General features: G+C 40.4%; 1 protein-coding gene across 2 annotated transcripts in view; it reads left to right on the forward strand.

Annotated features, from left to right (window-relative positions):
• The window catches only part of IQGAP1 (IQ motif containing GTPase activating protein 1), a 136786-nt gene that overhangs the window by 62781 nt on the left and 47958 nt on the right, over window positions 1-26047 (forward strand). For both annotated transcript variants that reach the window (XM_088829607.1, XM_055417868.2), the window contains 7 exons: window positions 6088-6244; window positions 7993-8070; window positions 13974-14050; window positions 19818-19885; window positions 20982-21095; window positions 21873-22051; window positions 23065-23149. In XM_088829607.1, coding sequence (XP_088685733.1) covers window positions 6088-6244; window positions 7993-8070; window positions 13974-14050; window positions 19818-19885; window positions 20982-21095; window positions 21873-22051; window positions 23065-23149 — 758 coding nt within the window. The remainder of the gene's footprint in view (window positions 1-6087; window positions 6245-7992; window positions 8071-13973; window positions 14051-19817; window positions 19886-20981; window positions 21096-21872; window positions 22052-23064; window positions 23150-26047) is intronic.

Below are 26047 nucleotides of genomic sequence, written 5' to 3' on the forward strand. Positions count from 1 at the left end.
GATAGAGTGCCTGATGAACTATGGATAGAAGTTCGTGACATTGTACAGGAGACAGGAATCAAGACCATCCCCAAGAAAAAGAAATGCAAAAAAGCAAGATGGCTGACTGAAGAGGCCTTACAAATAGCTGTGAAAAGATGGGAAGTGAAAAGCAAAGGAGAAAAGGAAAGATATACCCATTTGAATGCAGAGTTCCAAAGAATAGCAAGGAGAGAGATAAGAAAGCCTTCCTCAGTGATCAGTACAAAGAAATAGAGGAAAACAACAGAATGGGAAAGACTAGAGATCTCCTCAAGAAAATTAGAGATACCAAGGGAACATTTTGTGCAAAGATGGGCTCAATAAAGGACAGAAATGGTATGGACCTAACAGAAGCAGCAGATATTAAGAAGAGGTGGCAAGAATACACAGAAGAACTGTACAAAAAAGATCTTCACAACCCAGATAATCATGATGGTGTGATCACTCACCTAGAGCCAGACATCCTGGAATATGAAGTCAAGTGGGCCTTAGGAAGCATCACTATGAACAAAGCTAGTGGACATGATGGAATTCCAGTAGAGCTATTTCAAATCCTGAAAGATGATGCTGTGAAAGTGCTGCACTCAATATGCCAGCAAATATGGAAAACTCAGCAGTGGCCACAGGACTGGAAAAGGTCAGTTTTCATTCCAATCCCAAAGAAAGGCAATGGCAAAGAATGCTCAGTTGCACTCATGTCACATGCTAGTAAAGTCATGCTCAGAATTCTCCAAGCCAGGTTTCAGCAATACGTGAACCGTGAACTTTTTAGAAAAGGCAGAGGAACCAGAGATCAAATTGCCAACATCCGCTGGATCATGGAAAAAGCAAGAGAGTTCCAGAAAAACATCTATTTCTGCTTCATTGACTATGCCAAAGCCTTTGACTGTGTGGATCACAATAAACTGTGGAACATTCTGAAAGAGATGGGAATACCAGACCACCTGACCTGCCTCTTGAGAAACCTGTATGCAGGTCAGGAAGCAACAGTTAGAACTGGACTTGGAACAGCAGACCAGTTCCAAATAGGAAAAGGAGTACATCAAGGCTGTATATTGTCACCCTGCTTATTTAACTTATATGCAGAGTAATTATGAGAAACACTGGGCTGGAGGAAGCACAAGCTGGAATCAAGATTGCCAGGAGAAATATCAATAACCTCATATATGCAGATGACACCACCCTTATGGCAGAAAGTGAAGAACTAAAGAGCCTGTTTATGAAAGTGAAAGAGGAGTGAAAAAGTTGGCTTAAAGCTCAGCATTCAGAAAACTTTGATCGTGGCATCTGGTCCCATCACTTCATGGCAGATAGATGGGGAAACGGTGGAAACAGTGTCAGACTTTATTTTGGGGGGCTCCAAAATCACTGCAGATGGTGATTGCAGCCATGAAATTAAAAGACGCTTACTCCTTGGAAGGAAAGTTATGACCAACCTAGACAGCATATTGAAAAGCAGAGACATTACTTTGCCAACAAATGTCCATCTAGTCAAGGCTATGGTTTTTCCAGTGGTCATGTATGGATGTGAGAGTTGGACTATAAAGAAAGCTGAGCACTGAAGAATTGATGCTTTTGAACTGTGGTGTTGGAAAAGACTCTTGAGAGTCCCTTGGACTGCAAGGAGATCCAGCCAGTCCATTCTAAAGGAGATCAATCCTGGGTGTTCATTGGAAGGACTGATGTTGAAGCTTTTGCCACCTGATGCGAACAGCTGACTCACTGGAAAAGACCCTGATGCTGGGAAAGATTGAGAACAGGAGGAGAAGGGGATGACAGAGGATGAGATGGTTGGATGGCATCACTGACTTGATGGACATGGATTTGGGTGGACTCCAGGAGTTGGTGATGGACAGGGAGGCCTGGCATGCTGCGGTTCATGGGGTCACAAAGAGTCGAACACGACTGAATGACTGAACTGAACTGATGATTTAATGATGCTAAGCATCCTTTCACTTGCTGTTTGTATGCCTTTGGAAAACTATTCAGTTCCTCTGTCCATTTAAAAATTGGATTGTTGGTTTTTTTTAATTTTCCTGTTGAGTTGTTTAGTTCTTCAAATATTTTGGATATTAACCCCTTAACAGATATTGATTTGCAAATACTTTCTTCCATTCTGTAGGTTGCCTTTTTATTTTGTTGATGGTTTCCTTTGCTGTGCAGAAACTTTTTAGTTTTATATAATCCTCCTTGTTTATTTTTGCTTTTGATGTCAAACCCTCCAAAAAAATTGTCTCCAAGACTGATGCCAAGGAGCTTACCCTCTATGTTTTCTTAAAGGGGTTTTACAGTTTCAGATTTACAGTGTTCGAGGCTTTAACCCATTTTGAGTTGATTTTTTTGTGTCTGGCAGAAGATAGGTATCAATGCATAGGTTTATTCTAAATTGAACTTAGATGCAGTTAAATGCTTAACTTTTATAAGGAAGCTTTGTGTCTGAGCTGAGAAATACTGGTGGACTTACAGTTAAGCTGAAATATTTAAAACCCTATTAAGTGGACAAAACGTGCAGAGATACCAGTCTTTTTCCTGCGTGGGAGAGTTGCAACTCTGTCCTGTTTAGACAGCTCTGTGGAGCTCAGCCCTGTTAGGCTTCTGGGGTGATGTGGTAAGAGCAATAGTGGTTTAGTGAGAAGGATTCTAAACTAGGAATCAGGGTCCTCTTATCCCACCTTTGTCACTAACTAACAGGTAACCTTGGGTAGACCTTAATTCTTATTTGTAAAACAAGAGGGTTGTGCAAATTGGTACAACCTTTGGGTGAGCTTTTGGTCAATAACGTCTTTTGTTTTGAAGTCACACTTCTAAGATCTTTCTGAAGCAATTAATTATAAATACAGAAGAATATTGTGTACAAAGTTGTTCCTTGGAGAATTTTTTAACAGTTGAAAACATTTAGAAATGTTATAAATATCCAACATAGGTGATTGATTAAGCACTTAGTAGAATTTTAATGTGACTCAGGGTGTTCAGAGAATGTATAATAACATTGAAAATATTCATAAAATAATGAGAAAGGTCTTGTAGTTTTCTATAATGGATGTGTGTTATATTGGGGGGAAGACCCCAAAGGGATTTGTCCTAACAGCTGCTTGCTCTCGCATTTTGTGGTTCTTTGAATTAGTGGCAGAGGGGGAATCTCAAATGGGCTGGAGAGGACAGGTGGGTTTGTTGTATCTCCTCAGAATTATAGTAGAACTCAAACTGCTGCTATGATTAAAAATGATAGTAGTATAGCACATCACTTAATATTCTTAAGTTTCCAAACTAATTTGGTCCTCATTTAACTAACTTTATGCTTATAAACAAACCAGATGATACTTTTGCTGTGGAGCAGAGTTTAGAATGAAGGATGAGCCATGCAGGGAACTGGAGTGCAAATAGGGGCTTGTTTAGAGACACTCATATGCTTCGCCTGTTTCTTCTAGCTCCCGCTCTCTGCTTTATCTTTTTTGACCAGGTCACAGGTGACTTTTCTTTTGGCCTGACAGTTGTGGGATATGTAGGGCATTCAGCTCCACCAGAAAGCTTGCAAGTCTTGTCATCAGTCGGGACTGTTTTCGAGTAGTCAGACAAGAGGAGGCAGAGAAGGATTGTAGGGGGTGTGGCTGTGGTCCCTCCTTTTAATGTGATTGTATTCTAGTGGTCTCAGAGGAGAGGAGAGCCTATAGAGCCCTGGTCGCTGGCTCTGATGCAAGGCAAAAGAACTAGTGTGCTGTTTATCCACAGTCTTCTCCATTTTGAGAGGAAAACATTACTTTTTCTTCACACCCTTATGTGGTAAAGGACTGTGTTTGGCTTCGAGTTATTCCAGGTTTGTCCCTGTTAATGAGAACACAATTTAGACTGCCCCCTGAGAGCAGGGGTTGCCAGGAGCTGTTTGCTGTATCCTTTTCAGCAGTAAAACATTGGAGGGACGATTATTTCTGATGACTACAGCTCTTTTTCATACCATGGACCTACGTTCTTCCCCGCATTGCCCTCCTGGTCTTTAGGCTGTTGGAGAAGCGTAATTTGGATTTTATAGTTGTTACAAATTGGTATCTATTACTGTGGCAACTCTCTTGGAAAATTCATTTGTTTCTTCTTTATCCCTTCCTGACATTTCAATTCTACTATGTAAAAGAAAAGCCAGAAGAGAAAACACAATATCATTGGATATAGGAAATAACCAGAAAATTCTCTTGCCCATTCATCTATCCAACTAATATTTATTTGAGTATTGACTTAGTGTCAGACGTTGTGCTCTCTGAATTAGAAAGAGAATAGTCTTGAAAGTGAGGTTGCATAACTATTTTGTAGAACTTGAGAAAAGCAGGGCCACTGTTGCTTTCCCTTATTATTTTTTTAAAGAGTCTCAGTGGTAATCTAAGTTTGAAAAGATGGAATACAAGAAATTTTATTTATCTTTTAATTTAAACTTTATATATCAATTGACATTATAAATGCTTAATTTTTCTGTTGTCTCATTTATCAGTAAATCTAATTTTTACTTCAGTCTGTTCTATCTTTGTTCTTTTGTGTTTTTCATTTGGCTTTTCAAATATTTAGCACTAGTGAAATAGACCAGGCATCATATAGTGGTCCTCTTCCCACCCCACCTGCTGCCCTGGTGTGGTGAAGAACATGGGGATAACAGTAGCCTTGTACAGTTTGAGTAGCATAATTTTAAATAAGGGTTTTCAATAATGAGTCAATGAAATCTCTGAAATTATAAACTTAGGTATGTGTACATTTTTGAGGGGAAGTCTATAACTTTCCTTACATATTCCAAGGATTCTGTGACTCAAAAGTTTAAAACCATTGCCCTGAATGGTATTTTAGTTACCTACATTTCTATTGGTAGAAAATGTATGTAAGTAGATTTTGCTTTATCTTGAAAGTGAAAGTGTTAGTCGCTCTGTCAAGTGACTCTGAGAGCCCGTGGACTGTAGCCTACCAGGCTCCTCTGTCCATGGAATTTGCCAGACAAGAATACTAGAGTGGGTTGCCATTCCCTTCTCCAGGAGATCTTTCTGACCTAGGGATTGAACCCAGGTCTCCTGCATTGCAGGCAGATTCTGAGCCACTAGGGCTTTATCTTGGGCTTCCCTGAAATCTTATAAGAGGAATCTGAGGTGGACAGTATAGTTTTCCTTTCCAACTTCCTCTCCCCTCTTAAAAAAAAAAAAACAATTAATTTTTACTGGTTCCATTGGAGTTTCCTAAAGTATTTTAGGTGAGATGATTGACTGTTTTGGTAACCCCCAAACAACTTTAAAATCTGAACCTAGAAATTCACTGTCAATGCTGAATTCTCAAACCAGAAGAGAACTTCATCTACAAATTTAAGTTTCTGAGCAGCTGAGAGATGGTGGCTTCAGTTACAAAAGATTCTTCTTAGGAATTCTTCAGGAGCAACTGAAGGAGTGAGGGAGAGGGTCTGGGCTGAGCTTCGTGGGCAGTGAGGACCTGGAAGCCAGCTGGCGTCTTGTCGCGGGAGAGGAAAGAAGGGCGGAGCAGAGGGTGGCATTTACGCTCAGGAATTTTCCTCAGTTCCCAGCTTCTGAGATGTGACTGGGCCAGGACAAGGATGTGTGTGAAACTTAATCTTTTTTTAAAAAAATAATTTTATTTATTTATTTGTTTTTGTCTGTGTTGGGTCTTCACTGCTGCACAGGCTTTTCTTAGTTGCAGCAAGTGGTGGGGCTACTGTCTAATTGCTGCACGGGTTTCTCTCATTGCAGTGACTTGTTGCAGAACATGGGCTCTAGGGTGCTTGGTCTTCAGTAATTGCGGCTCCCGGGCTCTAGAGCACAGGCTCAGTAGTTGTGGGGCATAGGCTCAGTTGCTCAGAGTCATGTGGAATCTTTCCAGATCAGGGATCAAACCCGTGTCTCCTGCATTGGCAGGTGGATTCTTTAACCACTTAGCCACCAGGGAAGCCCCTGAAATTGAATCTTTAAAGAGTGTTGCCTATGTTCGATATAAACTTGTCCAAGGAGAGTGGAAATTAAGCTTGAGATCTCTAAGGAGAGTATTCAGACCTTCCCTCTCTTTTCTCAAGTCCTCTCTCCTTCTGTGCAGGTGGATGGAAGCATGCCTTGGGGAAGATCTGCCTCCCACTACGGAACTGGAAGAGGGACTTAGGAATGGGGTCTACCTTGCCAAACTGGGAAACTTCTTCTCCCCTAAAGTGGTGTCCCTGAAGAAGATCTATGACCGAGAGCAGACCAGATACAAGGTGAGTCCTTCCCTGCTTGATGCTTCAGTTTCCGTAAATCAGAGAGAGACGTTTAGCATCCTTTATCCCATGAAAGAGTTACTGAGAAATATGTGGAAATGTCTTTGTTCCAACAAAATAAAATGCCTGGCAGAGTGGAGAAAGTTCAGTGCAAAGTCAAGATATAGTAGTAAAAGAACTTGAGCTGATGTATTCCTGGTGCAATTCTAATGAGTAATTTGTATAGAGAAATTTTCATGGTCCTTAATGAATTTTTTATTTCTTAGAAGGCAGAGGAAATAACTAGGGAAGTTACTACTTTAATTTTAATCAAACTCTGAGATTTGTTGACAAATTAAAAGCATTAGCAACTTTGGAGGGGAGAAAATCACCCCGTGATATTAAAGTTTAAGATAAGTAGGAAAGTGATCTGATTTCAGGAAATTGAGTTGAGTGTTTGATTCTTGTGGCCTGGGACCCTCAAAAAGAGGACTACCTTAAGTAAGTTGGGATTTGACAAGGACCAAATTCCATTGCCTACAGAGTTTCTGTGGGGAGCTTTCCTAGGAGCTCTTATCTAGAAAAGGGTGAGTGTTGAAGATAGTGGAAGGTTGCAAAACCAAGGGAAATGTGTGAAGGGTCAACCGTCAGAACTGGGTCAGAGCTGAGAGCTAAGGATGAAGACAGAGCCAAGAGAGGTCTTTGCTTTACGTTTAAATTAGAAGGAAAGCAAGGAAAGTATAGATCTTAAGCCAAAATTAACATCCCAAATAGAAACTTTCCCTCATCAAAAAGCAAAGACTTGGGACTTCTCTGCTGATCCAGGAGTTAAGACTCCATGCTTCCACTGTAGGGGGTGTGGGTTCAATCCCTGGTTGGGGAACTAAGATCCCACATGCCGCACAGTGCAATCAAAAAATAAAGAAAGAATATGCTAACCTCATTTAAAAATTTTTTAAAAAGCAAAGGTTTATATGTGGAGTGTTAACTAAGTAGTTATTCTGAGGATAACTACCCTCTGAGTTCTTTCCAGAGCCTACAAAATGTGCAGAAGAGATAGACATGAGAGGCCTGGAGACTGCAGCAGCAGTGAAAGCAATTAGCCTACTCCTCTACCTGTCTTGAGAGTAAGCCTTCCTAAAAAGCAACAGGTGCAGAGGTTTAGAGGGGGAAGTTTATATGTGTAGTATGAGAAAACCTCATTTTGGGAGTATCTTCTGCCTGCCAGACACCACATTGAGTGTTTTATGTACATTTTCTAGTTAATCTTTCTGACAGACATAAAGTAGATATTAAAGATGAGTAACAGTGTCAGTCACTAAGTCATGCCCAACTCTTTATGACTCTATGGACTGTAGCCCGCCAGGCTCCTTTATCCATGGGATTTCCCAGGCAAGAATACTGGAGTGGGTTGCCATTTCCTTCTCCATGAAAGATAGGGAAACTCAGACTCAAAAGGGTGAAGTGACTTGCCCAGTGTCACCAATAGATAGCCATGTAAGGAACAGAATCCAGAATAATTGAATTCCAAAGACCGTGTTCTGTTGATCACACCATACTCAGAAGATTCTCCAGATGGTTCTTCACTGAGAAGAGCTGAGATGTGGGTTTGGCTTCTAGGGGTTAGAATGTGAACATATGCTAGAGATAGACCTTAAGTTTAAGGGGATCATGCGAAGTCTCACAGAGAAGCTTTTACAAGGAGAGTTTTTATTTAGTATTTGCTTCAGTTTGCCAAACAGTGCCTAATGGTCTTTTATTTGTTCTAGGCAACTGGCCTTCACTTCAGACATACTGATAACGTGATTCAGTGGTTGAATGCCATGGGTGAGATTGGATTGCCTAAGGTAATTTATGTGATATTCTTAGTTCTGGCTGTTTTGGCATAACAGTTCTCATTCAACATATAAAATTATCCTCAATTGGTGTTTTATATATATATATGTGTGTGTAATTTTTTTTTCTTTTTTAAATGCTAAAGGATCGTTCCAGTTTGTTTTAGGAATTAGCTTTGTTCCTTTTCTTTTATATTTCTCATCCCTGCTTCACCTTACCCTAGAGAAATTCCCTATGATGTCCTTTACTTTTACTATACCAAATTATAAACGTTAAAATTCTCATACCATGAGGGAATTCCTTGGTGGCCCAGTGGTTAGGACTCAGGACATTCAGGTTCAATTCCTTTTTGGGGAACTATTTTTTTGGGCTCAAAAATCACTGCGGATGCTGATTGCAGCCATGAAATTAAAAGACGCTTACTCCTTGGAAGGAAAGTTATGACCAACCCAGATAGTTTATTAAAAAGCAAAGACATTACTTTGTCAACAAAGGTCCGTCTAGTCAAGGCTAAGGTTTTTCCAGTGGTCATGTATGGATGTGAGAGTTGGACTGTGAAGAAAGCTGAGCACCGAAGAATTGATGCTTTTGAACTCTGGTGCTGGAGAAGACTCCTGAGAGTCCCTTGGACTTCAAGGAGATCCAGCCAGTCCATTCTAAAGGAGATCAGTCCTGGGTGTTCATTGGAAGGACTGATGCTAAAGCTGAAACTCCAGTACTTTGGCCACCTCATGTGACGAGTTGACTCACTGGAAAAGACTCTAATGCTGGGAAGGATTGGGGGTGGGAGGAGAAGGGGATGACAGAGAATGAGATGGCTGGATGGCATCACCGACTCGATGGACATGAGTTTGAGTGAACTCCGGGAGTTGGTGATGGATAGGGAGGCCTGGCGTGCTGTGATTCATGGGGTCGCAAAAAGTCGGATACGACTGAGCGACTGAACTGAACTGAAGATCCTACAAGCCTTGGGGTGTAGCCAGGAAAAAAAAAAATCACGTGCCATGAAATTCACCATTTTAAAGTACACAATTCAGTGGATTTTATTTGTTCACAGAATTGATGCATTCAGGTCTGACTTTAGGAAACATAAGGAAATGTTTTAGAAACATCATTTTCCAGCTTTTGAATAACTAAATCTGTGGGGAGTATGAAGGGTTTATTTTATATTTCAAATTGTGTAGCTCATATAATGTTGGAGAAGGAAATGGCAACCCACTCCAGTGTTCTTGCCTGGAGAATCCCAGGGACAGCGGAGCCTGGTGGCTGCTGTCTATGGGGTTGCACAGAGTCAGACATGACTGAAGCAACTTAGCAGCAGCAGCAGGCCATATAATGATGTTTACTTCTTATATCTGGTCTTGGTGATGGCTGTAGTTTGTTTTTATGACAGCTTTACTGAGGTATAATTGATGGCAGAAAAGTGATGCGTTTAATTTTTACATCTTGAGTTTGGGATGATGGCTGTAGCTTTTTTTTTGGCTGCGCTGAGTCTTCATTGCTGCACTCGAGCTTTCTCTAGTTGCAGAGAGCAAGGGCTACTCTCTAGTTGCAGTGTGCGGTTTCTCACTGTGGTGGCTTCTCTTGTTGCAGAGCACAGGCTCTAGGCATTAGGGCTGCAATAGTTGCGGCATGTGGGCTCAGTAGTTGGAGCTCCTGGGCTCTAGAGCACAGGCTCAGTAGTTGTGGCACAAGGGCTTAGTTGCTCCATGACAGGTGGAATCTTCCTGGACCAGAGGTCAAACCGGAGTCCAGTGCATTGGCAAACAGATTCTTATCTGCTGCGCCACCAGGACAGTCCATGGCTGTACTTTCGATATGGGAGTAGGCATCTTTGAGCATTTTTGCTCCTGAGTTTGTTTAGTGCTGCTCTTAGTGAAATTGCTATCTCAGGTGTTGGGCTGCACCTCACAGGCTGGCAAGCCTTGTAGTTGCCCAGCTTTGAGACTGAAGGACAGCAACAGAGACATCCTTGGTTTATTGGATAGGGGATCTTTCGTGTCTGCAGCAAGCTCTGGAGTGACACCCTGCCGTGGGTCGCAGACAGCAGGCAGAACATGGCAGCAGTCTTTGCTGTTGGTGGTGCAGATGGAGGGGTTGTTTACCACTTACTTTGGCCCAGGGAAAGCAGCAGGGGAGCTTGTCCCTCTCGGCCTCTTGAGCAGAAGTCTTCCCTTTGATAAACCAGCATTGTGGAGCTGTTCTGGTCTAAAGATTAGAACAGTCCCTAGCATTTGCTGATCAGGCTGTACAGTTAAGAGGGAATGTCAGTCATATGAATAGGGTATAGGTGAAGCAGGGACTGGTAGAGCAGGCGATGTACAGAAAGCAAGAGAATCACTGTCCTGCGTGGTGATCATACAACTAGTTACCCAGTCTTGCCTTGAATAGCCAGAGAGGCCAGGATGTAGTATCACGGTTAGAGGCAAGGACAGCTTTTATTCCCCCCAGCCCACCATCCTTTGACTTAAGAATTCTTCTAGGAATTTATCCCCACCCACACCCCACCAGTTCAAAAAAAAAAAGAAAAAAAATTAGACAAGCACAAAAAAATATTATGTAAGGCTTTCCAGCATTGCTTATGATGTAAAAAATCAATAGCAAACCACACATTCCTTCAGTCTGGGTATTAACCATGTTACAGCCTGTCAGATACTACTGCTGCCCTTGAAAAAGGATGATGTCAATCTGTATACCTAACTGTGATGTGTTAAGTGAAAAATAAAATCAGGCTAAGATTATACAAGTTCGTGTTCTGGCTTAGATGAGGTCATGATTTTTGTCTAAAAATAGAGTATTCTTGGGAAAAACCCGCAGACAGAAATAGTTTTCATTTCTGTGTGATGGAGTTAAGGGGTGGTTTTCATTCTCTTTATACTTTCCTGTGGAGTCTAAAGTTTTGTAACCAAAGAAAGATTCAGAAAAAATGTAAAGTATCAGAAGGTGGCTGAAGCCACTGGGAAATGAGCATTTAGCATTTCACGGAGTGTTCAGCTCACTGTCGCACACATACCTGTTGAATTGAGTTTAACTCAGAGCTACGTCTTGGCTGAAGACTAGCTTGTGTCCTCTTTTGTTCAGAGCAAAGTGCTGAAGCTCTTCCCTGCACTGGTACATTTGAGAATTAAGCCCCACACATGTCAGGAAATGCAATGCTTCACGTTCTTATAGCCACTAGGCCTTTCTGCGCACCTGTAACTTCCTGTTCCTGTTTTTTATATAGTTCGCCCAATAGGCAATGACAGTTTAACCTTTTTGAATGATATGAAGAGCTTTGTTAATAATTGCTCTTGCTAATAGTATTTTTACTACAAAAACCTTTTTAATAATTTAATTTTATTACCTTTTTTGTTTACTAACAGTAGTGCATTGTCCTGAACCACAATCTTGACAAACAGAATTCCCCAAAGGCTGTCAGAACAATTGGAGAAGGGAATGGCAACCCACTCCAGTATTCTTGCCTGGAGAATTCCCATGGACAGAGGAGCCAGGTGGGCTACAGTCCATGGGGTCGCAAAGAGTCGGACATGACTGAAGTCATGGCTATTAGCCTTGCTCTGTAGGATTTAAGTCCAGAAGATTTCTGAGTAATGTGGACTAAAGATGCTTAGCCTAAAAAATGTGTTTTTGCCCATAATATAATGTGTGATCAATAATTGACAATACCTATATAGTATTTTTAAAATATTTATTTATTTTTATTTTGGATGATGATTGATTTACAATATTGTGTTGGTTTCTGCCATATATCAACACATATATAGTTTTATTGGGATGTCTTTCCTAATCTCTTTATGTGGTACATACAGACTAATTACAGAGGCTTAATATGATAATTTTTCAATGTTTAGCCACTTGATTCTTTATTATAATTGGTACTGTTGGCCAGCTCCTCCATGAAACATATTATTGTTTTTGCTTTTTAAAATTGTTTTTAATCTGCCTAAAAGTCCTCTCGTCTTCTTCAGCTTTTCTAACTTCTATATCCTACTAGGCATTCCTTGAGATGCAGTTCTGTTTTAGCTACATTCTCTCATTACGGTTTCAGTTGTTTTGAAGACTCTTTGCTTTACGATACACACAGCGTCTTCAATTGGCTACTGGACATTTCTCTGTGGATAGCTTTCTATCTCTTGGACTTTCTCGTATCTAAAACTAAACCTACCTTTTCTCCCAAGTGAACTTCTCCTTTGTGTAAATGGTACTGTGTCGTCATTTTCCCAGTCATCCAGGCTGAAAGCCTTGGAGTTTCCTTGGACTCCTAAACAGAGTTTTTCCCCAAGCCTTCTCCAGTTGTTTGCAATGTCTGTTTTATCTGTTGAAACAACCTCCCAGCCTGGTTTCTCCAGCTTCAATCTCTTCACTATTCACTGTATTCTGTGTCTTGTCTGAAGTCATATCTTCCTGAGGCTCCATTTTTAGCTTTGGCTTCGAAGCTAGGACTTCTCTGAGGCCTGCATATCAAATTCAAACTGGTCCGACTGTCAGAGTCCTCATAATCTGTCTCTGTCCTATCTAACCAACCTTGTTTTTCTATTACTTTCTAAAAGGGATTCTGTAATATTTTGGGGGAAGGATGATTGACTTTGGCCATGATTTTCACTGTTCAGGGGAAGACATTTTACTCTTAGGAAATGAGCATATAAAGTTTTAAAAATTACCAAAAGAGATGTTTCTGGTACATCCCATCTCTCTTTTGGTGCACAGTTCTTTCTTACTGGGAGCCATAGGTATTGTGGGGGTGGTGGTGGTACTCAGTTGTGTCTAACTCTGCGACCCCATGGACTGCAGCATGCCAGGCTTCCCTGTCTTTCACTGTCTCCTGGAGTTCACTCAAATTCATGTCCATTGAGTCAGTGATGCTCTCCAACCTTCTCATCCTCTGCTGCCGCCCCCTTCTCCTTTTGCCTTCAATGTTCCTCAGCATCAGGGTCTTTTCCAGTGAGTCAGCTCTTAGCGTCAGGTGGCCAAAGTATTAGAGCTTCAGCTTCCAATGAATTCCTTCCAATGAATATTCAGGGTTGATTCCTACATTCAGTTCAGTTCAGTAGCTCAGTCGTGTCTGACTCTTTGTGACCCCATGAATCACAGCACGCCAGGCCTCCCTGTCCATCACCAACTCCCGGAGTTCACTCAAACTCACGTCCATCGAGTCGGTGATGCCATCCAGCCATCTCATTCTCTGTCGTCCCCTTCTCCTCCCACCCCCAATCCTTCCCAGCATCAGAGTCTTTTCCAGTGAGTCAGCTCGTCGCATGAGGTGGCCAAAGTATTGGAGTTTTAGCTTTAGCATCCGTCCTTCCAGTGAACACCCAGGACTGATCTCCTTTAGAATGGACTGGCTGGATCTCCTTGAAGTCCAAGGGACGACTCTTAAGAGTCTACTCCAGCACCACAGTTCAAAAGCATCAATTCTTCGGTGCTCAGCTTTCTTCACAGTCCAACTCTCACATCCATATATGACCACGGGAAGAACCATAGCCTTGACTAGACGGACCTTGGTTGGCAAAGTAATGTCTCTGCTTTTTAATAAACTATCTGGGTTGGTCATAACTTTCCTTCCAAGGAGTAAGCGTCTTTTAATTTTATGGCTGTAATCAGCATCTGCAGTGATTTTGGAGCCCAAAAAAATAAAGTCTGATACTGTTTCCCCATCTATTTCCCATGAAGTGATGGGACCAGATGCCATGATCTTCGTTTTCTGAATGTTGAGCTTCAAGCCAACCTACATTAGTAAGGTTGATTCCTTACATTGCTTATGATGAATTGTCTGTTCACCCTAATGAAGTTATTTGTGGAACACTGACGATCTTTTCTAATTGTCCAAAGTTTTACTTGTATTACTGATGGCTGGTGAATGATTAAATGAAACCAAATGGATGCATACCTGACTACTTCTTTTATTTCTTCTTAGATTTTTTATCCAGAAACTACAGACATCTATGATCGAAAGAACATGCCAAGATGTATCTACTGTATTCATGCCCTGAGGTAATTGGGTTTTCTTGGTAGAATAAGCAGTATATAGATATAGAACGCAGATTGGTAGTTGCCAGAGGTGGGGATTTGGGAGTGGGTGAAATGAGTGAAGGTGGTCAAAAGGTACAAACTCTGTGCTATAAAATAAACAGGTCCTGGGAATGTAAGGTGCACCATGGTGACTGTAGTTAATAATACTGTATTATGTATTTAAAAGTGGCTAAGAGAGTAGATCTTAAAAGTTCTCATTACAAGAAAAAAAATTGTAATTACGTGTGGTGATGGAAGTTAACTAGACTTACTATGGTGATCATATCATGTTATACACCTGAAATTAATGTAACATTATTATGTCAGCCATATCTGTCTGAACTATGCATTGCATTTGAGATATAGCTCCTCTCTTTTAAATTAAAATCTCTTAAAATTATAAAAAACTATATATATTTGAAAGCTTGTTGTTTACTATTTTGTTTCAGCCTGATAAACTGAATTACAAAATACACTGTCTTTTTTTTTAAACTCTTTATTCAGTATTGGAGTATAGCCAATTAACAATGTTGTCATAGTTTTAGGTGGACATCGAAGGGTCTCAGCCATACATATACATGTTTCCATTCTCCCTCAAACCTTCTTCCCATCCAAGCCACCACATAACATTGAGCAGAGTTCCATGTGCTATATATACAGTAGGTCCTTGTTGGTTACCCATTTTAAATGTAGCAGTGTGTACATGTCCTTCCCAAACTCCCGAGCTATACCTTCCCCCCGTCTTTCCACCTCGGCAACCATAAGTTCTTCTCTAAGTTTGTGAGTCTTTCTGAACATAATACTCTATGTCTTGATACTGATTGGTGACATAGTACCAGCAATTATCAAATGGTTGGTTGATTATTTGTCTAGTTATCTAGGACCTTGACAAGTCATTTGTTACTTAAATAATTTTTATGACAATGCAAATATAATAAATAGGAATTGAAACAAGGTATAATTTTTTTCTCAGTTTCATAGTAAATTTAGAAGATGACTTAATTTCAGGTCCTCAGCCCTTAGAAGGAACACAGTAATAAATTAGAGGGAGCAGGTGATCTGTCTGGAGATGGGGGGGATGGGAGGGGAGTAGATGCTGGTAGTCTAGTATTTCAAAGTGGCTCAGATTTACTGGATAGCCATAGAACTAAACCAGAAGGTGATACAAGTGGGTGAGTATAACAAGGATCACTGAGTATGAGATTTTCTTTTCTTTTTGCTTGGGCTGTTCTTTTTATGTAGCATCCTGTATATGCACCTGATAAATGTTAATTATATACATGAATGTATGTATAATGTTGTTGTACAAGAAGCTTGCTGTCTCCAGTTTCTTGATCAAATGTGTGCCAGACCCTGGGTATCACTGAAATCAGCGTGAAACCTGTAAAAGAGAAAATGTAATTGAGGGCCTGTAGACCTCTTGTGTGGACTGATGGATGCGTTAACCCCCTCAGAGGTTCCCTCCCTAGGCTCTCTACCTTCTGGTCCATGTGCTATGCTGCACTCAGAGCTATCTTTCCAAAACAGCCTTCATCTTACCAGACACTCCATAAAATGCTTTGATGATTCCTTTGTAGTGGCACCTCTAGCCATTCCTTCCTGTGTATCCGTGCTCTAGTATCTCATGCCTTTGGTTCTGCTGTTTCCTCTGCCTGAAATGCCCTTTTCTCCCTGGTTGAACCTATGCTCTTCCCCTGGTGCCACCTCAGAATGCTGCCGTAAGTATCTTCTCTTACATTTTCCTTCTGAAGCAGAATTAGCTGCCTACCGTCTTTGTGCTCCTTTAGCATTTTGTAACATACCTCTCACTCCACTTATCTTACTTGTTACATTGTCCTCTGGTTACTGTTTGTGCTTGGCTTATCTTGTGGACTCCTTAGGGGCCAGAAGTATTTCCTTTGTTCTTTATCTTTGTGTTGTTAGTACTTAGATGCCTAACCACAATAAATGTGTGTGTCCAAATTATACGTTATAACCAATCTCCCTTCCTTTCTCCAGCCCAAGGGGATAATTCGTGCCCTGTCAGTGGAAAAGGAAATGGTACTTTGTTTTTATCAAAGGGCTCTTCATGTTTGTCTCTGCTTATCCAGTCAAGTTTCAGTTCAGTTCTCACTTTCTTGCTGAAGTTTCTCCAATAATGACAGCTTTTATGTTTTTCTAAGCCTCTGGATTTTATTTGTTTTGTGTGTGCGTTTAGTTATATATTCAGAAGGATAAGGCAATGGCAACCCACTCCAGTACTTGTGCCTGGAAAATCCCATGGACGGAGGAGCCTGGTAGGCTGCAGTCCATGGGGTCGCTAAGAGTCGGACACGACTGAGCGACTTCACTTTCACTTTAGTTATATATTCCTTGTTTCATATCTTTTTTTCCCTATTATATTTATTAGCATCTTAGTGACAGAAGTCATGCCTTACTTTTTTTTCTCTCAAAGGTACATAGCATAATGTTGGACAAACAATGGTACAATGAAGATTTAAAAACATTGTTTAGGAATTGGTGATAAATCAGAATTTTCAGAATGTAGCCATTTCAGATGTATATGTCTGAGCTAAAATCAGATTAATTTTAACTGTTGTGGTTGGCTCGGTGTTCCACGAGGTCTGTCGATGTTGATAATCTTGTGAAGGCAGTACCCACCATGGATATCTGAAGTTGGCAGGCAAAGAAGCTAAGCTGGCAGAGTTCCTCTCTGCTAGGTCTGCAGCTCCGACTCTCTGCCATGTAAGCTGGGTCCCAGGCCCTCACATCCCCTGAAGAGAGATTGAAGAACTAAGTGTGCCTTTCTCATGGTGGAATCAGAATGAGAAAGGGAGGAAGCCTGCTATTGCTCTCTACTTCTCTTCAATAGGCAGTTCGTGTTTAGAAAGTACATATACAACAGTGTGTCCTGGTTGGTGATTTACAATTTCTTTCCTCCCTTACAATGTTTTTCCTGAGGGGTGGGTTGGCCACTGTTGATAATATGTAGGAAGTATTTCTGAGTGCTTGAGGCTCTTGTTTACCCTCACAGGACAGTGTTCAAGGCAGCTCCCTCACTTCATCTAGCTGTTTTGGGTGAGGCACTGTTTCCCTTTTGGATCAACAGTGATAAAGAAGCATTATCTCCTTGTTTTCCCCCTTCCTGCCATCTGTCCCCTACCCCGACCCCCACCCCCACCAAGTCTTGACTGGTGTTATTCCTGAGATAGTCACTGTACTTCAGTCAGACTAAATTACTCTTGTAGGTTACACTCCACTCTCAGATAAGACCCAACTTCTCCATGATTCCAGATGTATTTGTATACTTCCTTTCCATTCCCTACCTACATGCTTTATCTTTTTAAGGATTCACTTTGGGGTTAAATTGGCCCTAATCCTTTGTCTTAAATTCAAAAAAACATGCTAAAAACTCTGTGAGTTTTGGTTCAGTTCAAACTCATTTGTTGGCAAGATCTGATCAGTATTAATTGAGATTACTTAGAATGTATATCTACTTAATGTGATTATTCAGATGTTTCTCTACAGAAAAGGTAATGTATTTGATTAGGGGTACTTCCCCAAGACTTGTTGGGGGTGTTTTATAATGCTGCATACACTGTACAACTTTTTTGAGAAATCCTAAATTAATATTTGGCCCAGAGAATTTAGGTAAGGGTTGTGGGCCTGTACTAGATTCTGTTTCCTCATCAGCTGCTGTGTTTAAGAGCATTTGTTAGTGATCTTTGAGATTAGCATAGTGATTTCTTTCATAGGTTACTCTACAGTCATTGATTTGTATTCCCTGGTGGCTCAGATGGTAAAGTGTTTGCCTGCAATGTGGGAGACCCGGGTTCGATCCCTGGGTTGGGAAGATCCCCTGGAGAAGGAAATGGCAACCCACTCTAGTACTCTTGCTTAGAAAATTCCGTGGATGGAGGAGCCTGGTGGGCTACAGTCCATAGGGGTCGCAAAGAGTGGACACAATTGAGTGACTTCACTTTCACTTTCTTTCACTTTCACAGTCATTGATGATAATCAGAATCCAGATAAGCTGACACAAGCTTCTTCTCCTCATTGCTATAGAGTATAACTTAAATAGGAAAGAAAAAGAAAAGAAATCTGAACTCAATTACAGGCTGATTGTGATAGGTAGCTGATAGCTTATTTGTGAAAGCAAGCACAGGAGGCCAGGAACAAAAACTGAAAGTGATGTTTATTGTTAAGTTTTAGCTGTGAGGTTAAGTGCTTTCGAGGCTGGGTAAGAGGACCCAAGAGGCCATTATGATTCCATTTATAGTTCCAGCATGTCCTTAAAATATTCCTAATAACTAAAATGAGATAAAAGCAAGATGATGCCCATCTGCTTTCAGCTTCCCTTCTCTGCTTTTTACAGCAACTGGTGATAGCATTGTGACGCCTTTGATTATCACTGAAGACATTAGGAGGTCACTCTTGTTGGGGCTGTGAAAATAACATGCTGAAGCTTTTGTTGAAGTGTGGCAACCACTTTCTTGTTCTACAGTAGAAATAAAAGAGGAAGAAGTTTCTGGAGAAAAATATTTTTACTAATTTAGAATGCAGATGGAACATACTGTGCAGGGAAAGTACATGAAGAAGCATATTACACGTCCAGAAAGTTATTGGCTCTTTGACTTTGGAAACTGTATTGAATAATATAAAATCTTTGGAGAGAGGAACTTTATTTTCATCTTGAGCATTTTATTCTAAAGTAAAGCCCATAATTGTCTACATATCATTTGTATTTGTACTTACCTGAGAAAATGATTGGTTACTGTGGATGTATATATTCTAATGTGTTTTCAGAATACTTGATTTTTTTAAGATTATGCATTTGGGTTTATCTTATACAGTTTGGATGCTGATCAGCTTTGTGAATGCAGTGTACATGGTACATATTTGTATTTAGATAACATTGAGATGTAGAGGTTATCTGCAAATGCTGTAGGCTACTCTGTTGAGTTTCTGTGGTTTGTTTCTTAGATATTTTTTATTTCCTCTCTTATTACTAGGCTGTCAATGTCTTGCTCATGTTAATCCCTGTGGAGTGGTTTTCTGATCTCTTCTAATTTATTCTGAGCTGGTAGAGCCTTAGCCTCTGGTTAATCTGATTCATATTTATAGACGTCAATCCATCTGTGGAATTATTGTTATTTATTAATATATGTCAGGCTCTGGGTAGGCACTGGTAAACAAGACTTTTATTGACCCTGACTTCATGGGGCTTAGAGTCTAGGAGATTTTTGTTTAAAGATGAAAGATTTATGATATATACTTTATGTAAAACTCTAAAGTACCTGAAGTAAACTTTTTCACCAGTAATATGAATTTAGCTTAAGTAAGATTTGCTATCTGAGTCATTTTCATGAGACTTTTCTAAAACGTGCTTTTACTTAAAACTTACTGATCACTGGAAATTAAACAGAAGTGAAGAGACTTCACTTATATTTGTTATATTAACATTTATATTAACGTCTGATTGCTTATTGGATTTGTCCTGGAGCTAGGACTTAAACTTGTGTCTCCTGATTCCCAGCCCAGTGCTTTTTGCATTACATTATGTGACTTTTAAGGACCTCCTTGTTATATAAAACGAAAAGAAGGCTCTGAGATAAAGTATCATAACTGCTGAGTGTAATATGGCAGAGTCCTGGGACTCTCCGTGTTCGGAATGCTTCTTATGTTCTTTATGCTGGTTTTCCCCTTTGACTTTAGAGCAGCAGAATGTCCAGCTGGGAGTCCTGACTCTTTTGCGTATTATGTCTTCTAGTTTGTACCTGTTCAAACTAGGCCTGGCTCCTCAAATTCAAGACCTGTACGGAAAGGTTGACTTCACAGGTAAGAAGTTCCAGACTTGGCAGGAAGTGCTTGATTTATGTGGAAATAGCCTGGAGAGTCAACTGTACCAATCTTAAAAAGATGTGGGGCTTTAAAAACACTGTTCCAGCAGAGATTAAAAAAAATGCACAAGGAACCTGCTTCTCCTGGTGTGGTGGAAGGAGCACGAAACTTGGGATTTCAGGCTCTGTTCTCTTAGTTATGACATGGGTGTGGTTGAGAAGTCTCTGTTTTCTTATATGTAAATTAGAAAGAATATTAACATCTAATATTAAATGTTCACGTACAGTGAGAAAAACTTTATGACAGTCTTTCCCTTTCCCTTCCAGTGAGCACCATTTGTAGGCAAACGAAGAGGGGGTGGTGAGATGATACAAAGATGACAATTTACTAATTTTAAAACTTTATTTGGGTGGGTGTTTCTGTGTATATTTGCTGTAGTCAAATCCTTGAAGAGATGGGGGCTTGGGGAGAAAAAGGACGGGGAATATTGGTGAAGGGTAAAATAAGACTCAAATCTTTTTGAACTGGTGATTATTTTATAGGCCTTGGAGTTTTAAAAATTGGTAATAAATCTTTTATCTATGATATTTTTTCTTCTAGGGAAGTTGTTCCCCAGACTTGGGGCAAGAGCCAAACCTTAACCTGTTGTTTTCTTTATCATTTGGCTTCTGGCCTTAGACACAAAATTGTTTAGTAGTAGCTAGTGACTTGGATTATAAAGACTAAGATAATTGGCTTGTGATTCACTTCTTGTTCGAGGTCCCTTTAAAGCTGCTCCATTCATAAGTTCATTAGAGGAAATGCCATTAGTAGCAGTTTGGGAGAACTATTGTCTGTAGAGCCATTCTCATGTTATGGTTATTTCTGATGCTCTTGATAGTATTAATAATAGTTCCTGTGTCTATTGAATGCATGTTATATACCAGATATCAGGTTAAGTGCTTTCCATGTGTTAATATTACCTTATTTAAATCCTTATAACAACCCTAAGAGTTAGATATGATTTTATCCAGTACATTTTGTGGTTAAGGAATCTGTTTCCTTCTAAGTTCTGAAAAGGTGCTTACCTTTGGGTCTTAATTCTTTCCTGTAGAAGAAGAAATCAACAACATGAAGATTGAACTGGAGAAGTATGGGATTCAGATGCCTGCCTTTAGCAAGATTGGGGGTATTCTGGCTAATGAGCTGTCAGTGGATGAAGCCGCATGTAAGAAGAGTGATTTTGTGGGTTCAAGTGGAGTTGTTGCTTGTGCTTTCAATGATTAATACTGTAATGGTGGTCTTGGACATGAGGAATTTTGCCAGCAAGTGTCTAGTCGCTCAGACAGTAAAGAGAGAGTCTGCTTGCAATGCAGGAGATCCCAGTTCGATCCCTGGGTCAGGAAGATCCCCTGGAGAAGGGAATGGCAACCCTCTCCAGTATTCTTGCCTGGAGAATCCCCATGGACAGAAGAGCCTGGTGGGCTGCTGTCCATGGAGTTGCAAAGAGTCAGACATGACTGAGCGACTAACACTTTTTTAGGTCAGTAGATATAGTTTCAAACACTGCTATACAGTTGTCTATGCTCTTATTTGAAAATAAGTGAGAAAAAATAAAATAATTTTGATTAAAATAAAAGCACTAGAAAGCAAATTCTACATTTCAATGCCTTTTTTAGTTTCTTATCTTCTAATGGTGTTTACATGATAATTAAGGGTGAACATTTCCATAACAAATGCTCAGATGCTCCCTGCAAAGTCCCTTACTGAATGTTTTCCCCATAAGATTCCAGATTGGGCATTTCAGATATGGATTATAGGCAGAGCTGTGACTTTGTGTGTTAGGGATAAGACAGGGCTCACAAGATCTGGGGTTTCCTCTAACCCCTCTGTCTATGAAGAGCAGCCTCTGTCTGTGCTGGGGGATTGCCGTGTTTGAATGTGTAATGTGCATCCTTTACTTTATATAACCTCAGTGTTCTGTGTTTTGAATTCCTTTTTTTAGTACATGCGGCTGTTATTGCCATTAATGAAGCTATTGACCACAGAATTCCAGCTGACACCTTCACAGCTTTGAAAAATCCCAATGCCATGCTTGTGAATCTTGAAGAATGCTTGGCCTCTACCTACCAGGATGTACTTTACCAGGCCAAACAGGACAAAATGGCAAATGCTAAAAACAGGGTAAAAGTGGAACATTTGCTCTTTTTAATTGATCTATAGGCTTCCATGGTAGCTCAGCTGGTAAAGAATCTGCCTGCAGTGCAGGAGACCCCAGTTTGATTCCTGCATCGGGAAGATCTGCTGGAGAAGGGACAGGCTACCCACTCCAGTATTCTCAGGCTTCCCTGGTGGCCCACCTGGTAAAGAATCTGCCTGCAATGTTGGAGACCTGGGTTCGATTGCTGGGTTGGGAAGATCCCCTGGAGAAGGGAAGGGCTACCCACTCCAGTATTCTGGCCTGGAGAATTCCATGGACTTAGTATAGTCCATGGGTGTCACAAAGAGTCAAACACAACTGAGCGACTTTCACTTTTCACAACTGATTTACAGTCTTTCATTATTTAATATGACTCCATTTTAAAGATCAGTTTTATTGAGATATTAATTGACGTATAATAAAACCCAACCATGTAAAATGTACAGTTTGATGAGTTTTGACCAGTGTATACAGATATGGACCACCACCCACAAAGTTCCCATATCTCCCTTTCGAAATCAACCTCTCCTGCCTGCCTTTGTCGACCCCTGACCCTGGCAACTCCAGGTCTATTTTCTATCACTTTAGCTTATCTTTTTTGAAATTTTATATAAATGAAGTTACCAATATGTAGTCTTTCAGTGTTAGATTCTATTTTGACATCTCCTTTTTTCTTGAATTGTGTGCAAACCTGTGAGAGGCTCTGAGATCTAGTCTGAGACAAGGATTCAGGCTCCAAGAAGCAGGGCAGGGTTCACCAGTGTCTCCTTCTGCCTGATTCTGGAAGAACCCCTTGAGCTTGTTATTTACGAGTGGATCTCCTTTTTATGTTTTTGGTTACAATCATGTAGCATTCTGCTTTGTTCTTTATTAAGGATTTTAAGCTACACCCTTCCTTGCTCTTGACTCTGTCGTGGTGGGGGAGGAACACACATGTATTTCTGTGGTCTTCCTAGAGGCCTCAGCTAATTTAACTACACCTTTTATTCATCTTCAGACAGAAAGCTCTGAGAGAGAAAGGGACGTTTATGAGGAACTGCTCACTCAAGCTGAAATTCAAGGCAACATAAATAAAGTCAACTGTAAGTATGGGCCCCTGTCAGGCCCCTAAAGGAATGTTACTGAATAATGTGCCTATGGACCTGTTCACGGTTTAAGTTTCTATCAGACGTCTGTGGGTTTGCCTAGGAGCTGTTGCCTAGTTGCCGTCTCTTGTGTTCACGTGTCTTCTCTGGGCCGCCATTGTCCTCAGGCAGCACGCCCCCCGCCCCTTCTGTTGTAACTCACAGACTGGAGTGTTTGGCTGCAGTTTCACTCTTTTCACCCTGTGTTAGACACTTACATCTGAAGAGGGATATTGTTTTTCTGTTTTTAAAGTAATAATAGTTTTGTTTTTCTTTTAAAGAGTAACACGAGTTATCCAGAAATGAGCCACAAATAAAAAATTAGACTCCTGAGAATAACCATGCCCGGTATTTTTAACATATCCTTCCAAACATATATTTAAACAGGAATGAGGTTGTCCTGTTCATCTTGATTTTTGTGTATGTGTTACACACTTCTGAAAAATTAATTTCTTGAATTAATTTAGTCTCTCTTCTGCAAAAGAACCTGCATCGGTTTCTTATTACTTGCCAGACAAAACGCTGTTCGCTGGGCTCGTGGAGCTCTTCATGCACTGTTCGATGCATGCAACTCTCTGTAGAAACTCACGTGCCTAATCACCTCCCACGCTCATTGTGTTCATGTTATGACTCATGAAGAGTGGCTCTGGAGTTGTTCAGGCCTGGGATTTGATCTCTTGCCCTGTATTAATCACTGTGGGAATTGGGCACCTGTGGCATAGAATCATTATACGCGTGATGAGATAATATATGTTAATTGGCTCATATTTAGTAAGCACTCAATAATATTATCATTACTGTTGTTAATCATGTAACTGCCGCACTGTAATGCCCTCACGCCTCATCTCTTACTTCATCCAAATTATACCCATCATTCAAGATTCAGCTCAGTTCTCACCTCAGCGCGTATCCTAGCTCACAATATACTTGCCTTTCACATCTCCGACAGCATCTTTCTGCTTAACCACACAATTTTGTATTTAATTCTCTATTGTCTTAAAGTGCTTGTTTTTTGTTTTTTACATCTATATAGACTTAAACTTGAGTTTACTTATGAATTCTGCTTCTTTTTAAATCTTCATAATTCCTAGCATAGGGTTAGAGTCACCGAAAGAACTAAAAAAAACCTTGTTTAATTCAACCAGACTTGACCTTATCTTATTTTGATGAAGATAATAATAATAGTAGTAATAGTCATCAGGGTCCTCTCTGTTCTTTGGAGATCCTAATTTCTCACTTGTACTAATGCTCTAAATAACTGGTGAAAATTTATAGATTTTTACCAACTCCTTATGGTAGAGTTCTAAATCCTGACCAGGAGTCTGTGTGTTCTGTTCCGTTCTGGTTCATTTAGGATAATAGCTTTCCGAACAGAGCTGTAGTTCTGTTCACGTATGGGTGATTGGTTGTGCTGTATCTGTGTGAATACTGCTTTAGTTAGCAAGTATAAACCAGAATGTCCTTGCACTTAGTTCTGTCTGCAGAAGAAAGTCCAGCACGTTTCCTGCTGCATACACTGCATAAAATACTCCTTTATTTACTAAGGGACTTTTCTCTACTATGTTGTTTGGGGCCTTTATTGCTATACCTGGCTGATTATGTTAGAGTCAGTTATAAACTCATAAGGAAAGAAACATATGTGTGTATTTTGAAAGCGTTCCATACATATTGTTCTTCCGTGGTCAAAGGAGCAAAATAGTAAAAATTCCCTCAGATATGTTTCAGTGAGGAAGGTAGGCAAATGCATAATTTCAGGGCAACTTGGCTAGAACAATTCAGTGAGCAATTTCAAGGCAATCAGAGACGTGTGAAATACAGTCATAGAGTAAAGAAAAGAATGATGACTTTTCCTCAAGGTTTGTACTTGACCCTTCACTGGGGTTCTTAGGGTAGATAAGGAGGTGAGGATAAGGCAGAATTCTCAATAGAGGGACAGTCTTTTCCTAACAGTAGGGAAAATCAGAGACAAGGGAAAGTTGGAAGACAGAGGGACTTTGGGTCCCAAGAATTATCTTAATGTAATTATAGATAAGATTCTTTCCCTAGGGCTTGAGAACGAGCAGTGAAGCCATTATGCTGCCCCAGAAGAAAGCTGCACGCCAAATTGTTAAAAATGAGAAAGAGTTCTTATTTTTGTATTAAGTAGGATAAGGAAAATTAGATAATTAAAGCATAGTGGGAGAAAGTATGTGAATAATGTTCTGGACCAGTGGTCCCCAACCTTTTTGGCACCAAGGACTAGTTTTATGGAAGGTAATTTTTCCACGAACCAGGGTGATGGGGGTGGGGATGGGGAATGGCTTTAGGGTGATTCAGGCGCTTTATATTTCTTGTACACTTTATTTCTGTTGTCATTACATCAGCTCCACCTCAGATATTAGATCCTGGAGGTTGGGAACCCCTGTTCTAAACTTTATAGTATAAGTATTAGTAAATATCCACTTAAATATTTACATATTTATGTACATAGTAAGATTACATTTCCAGTAAAAGCATAAATGACTAGATGCCTTTGCAGATGGATCATCTGAGACTCTGTGTTACATCTCTAGAGGAAGCCTGGTTGTTACCAGCCTGAGTTGCTTTTATTTTCAGTCCCCCACTACTACAGAAGCTCCCTGAGGATAGAGACAACCTGTTTGTTTTGCTCCTGACTGTGTTTACAGCAGGTGCATGGTCCTTGTGGTGGGAAAATGCTTGGTTAGTGGGCTAGTGGCCACGTAGAGCTGCAGCCGTGATTCAGAGAGCTGCTCACCTCTTCTGCCTGGTGATCAGTGAGCCAGATCTTGGAGGTCAGGTTGGGAAGAAGGGAACAGCCTTAGGAATCTAGCCTTTTATTCTTTTACCTCTTGGTGT

The sequence above is a fragment of the Moschus berezovskii genome, chromosome 21 (assembly GCF_049115385.1).
Source record: "Moschus berezovskii isolate FMDL1 chromosome 21, NW_MosBer_1.0, whole genome shotgun sequence".
NCBI lineage: Eukaryota > Metazoa > Chordata > Mammalia > Artiodactyla > Moschidae > Moschus > Moschus berezovskii.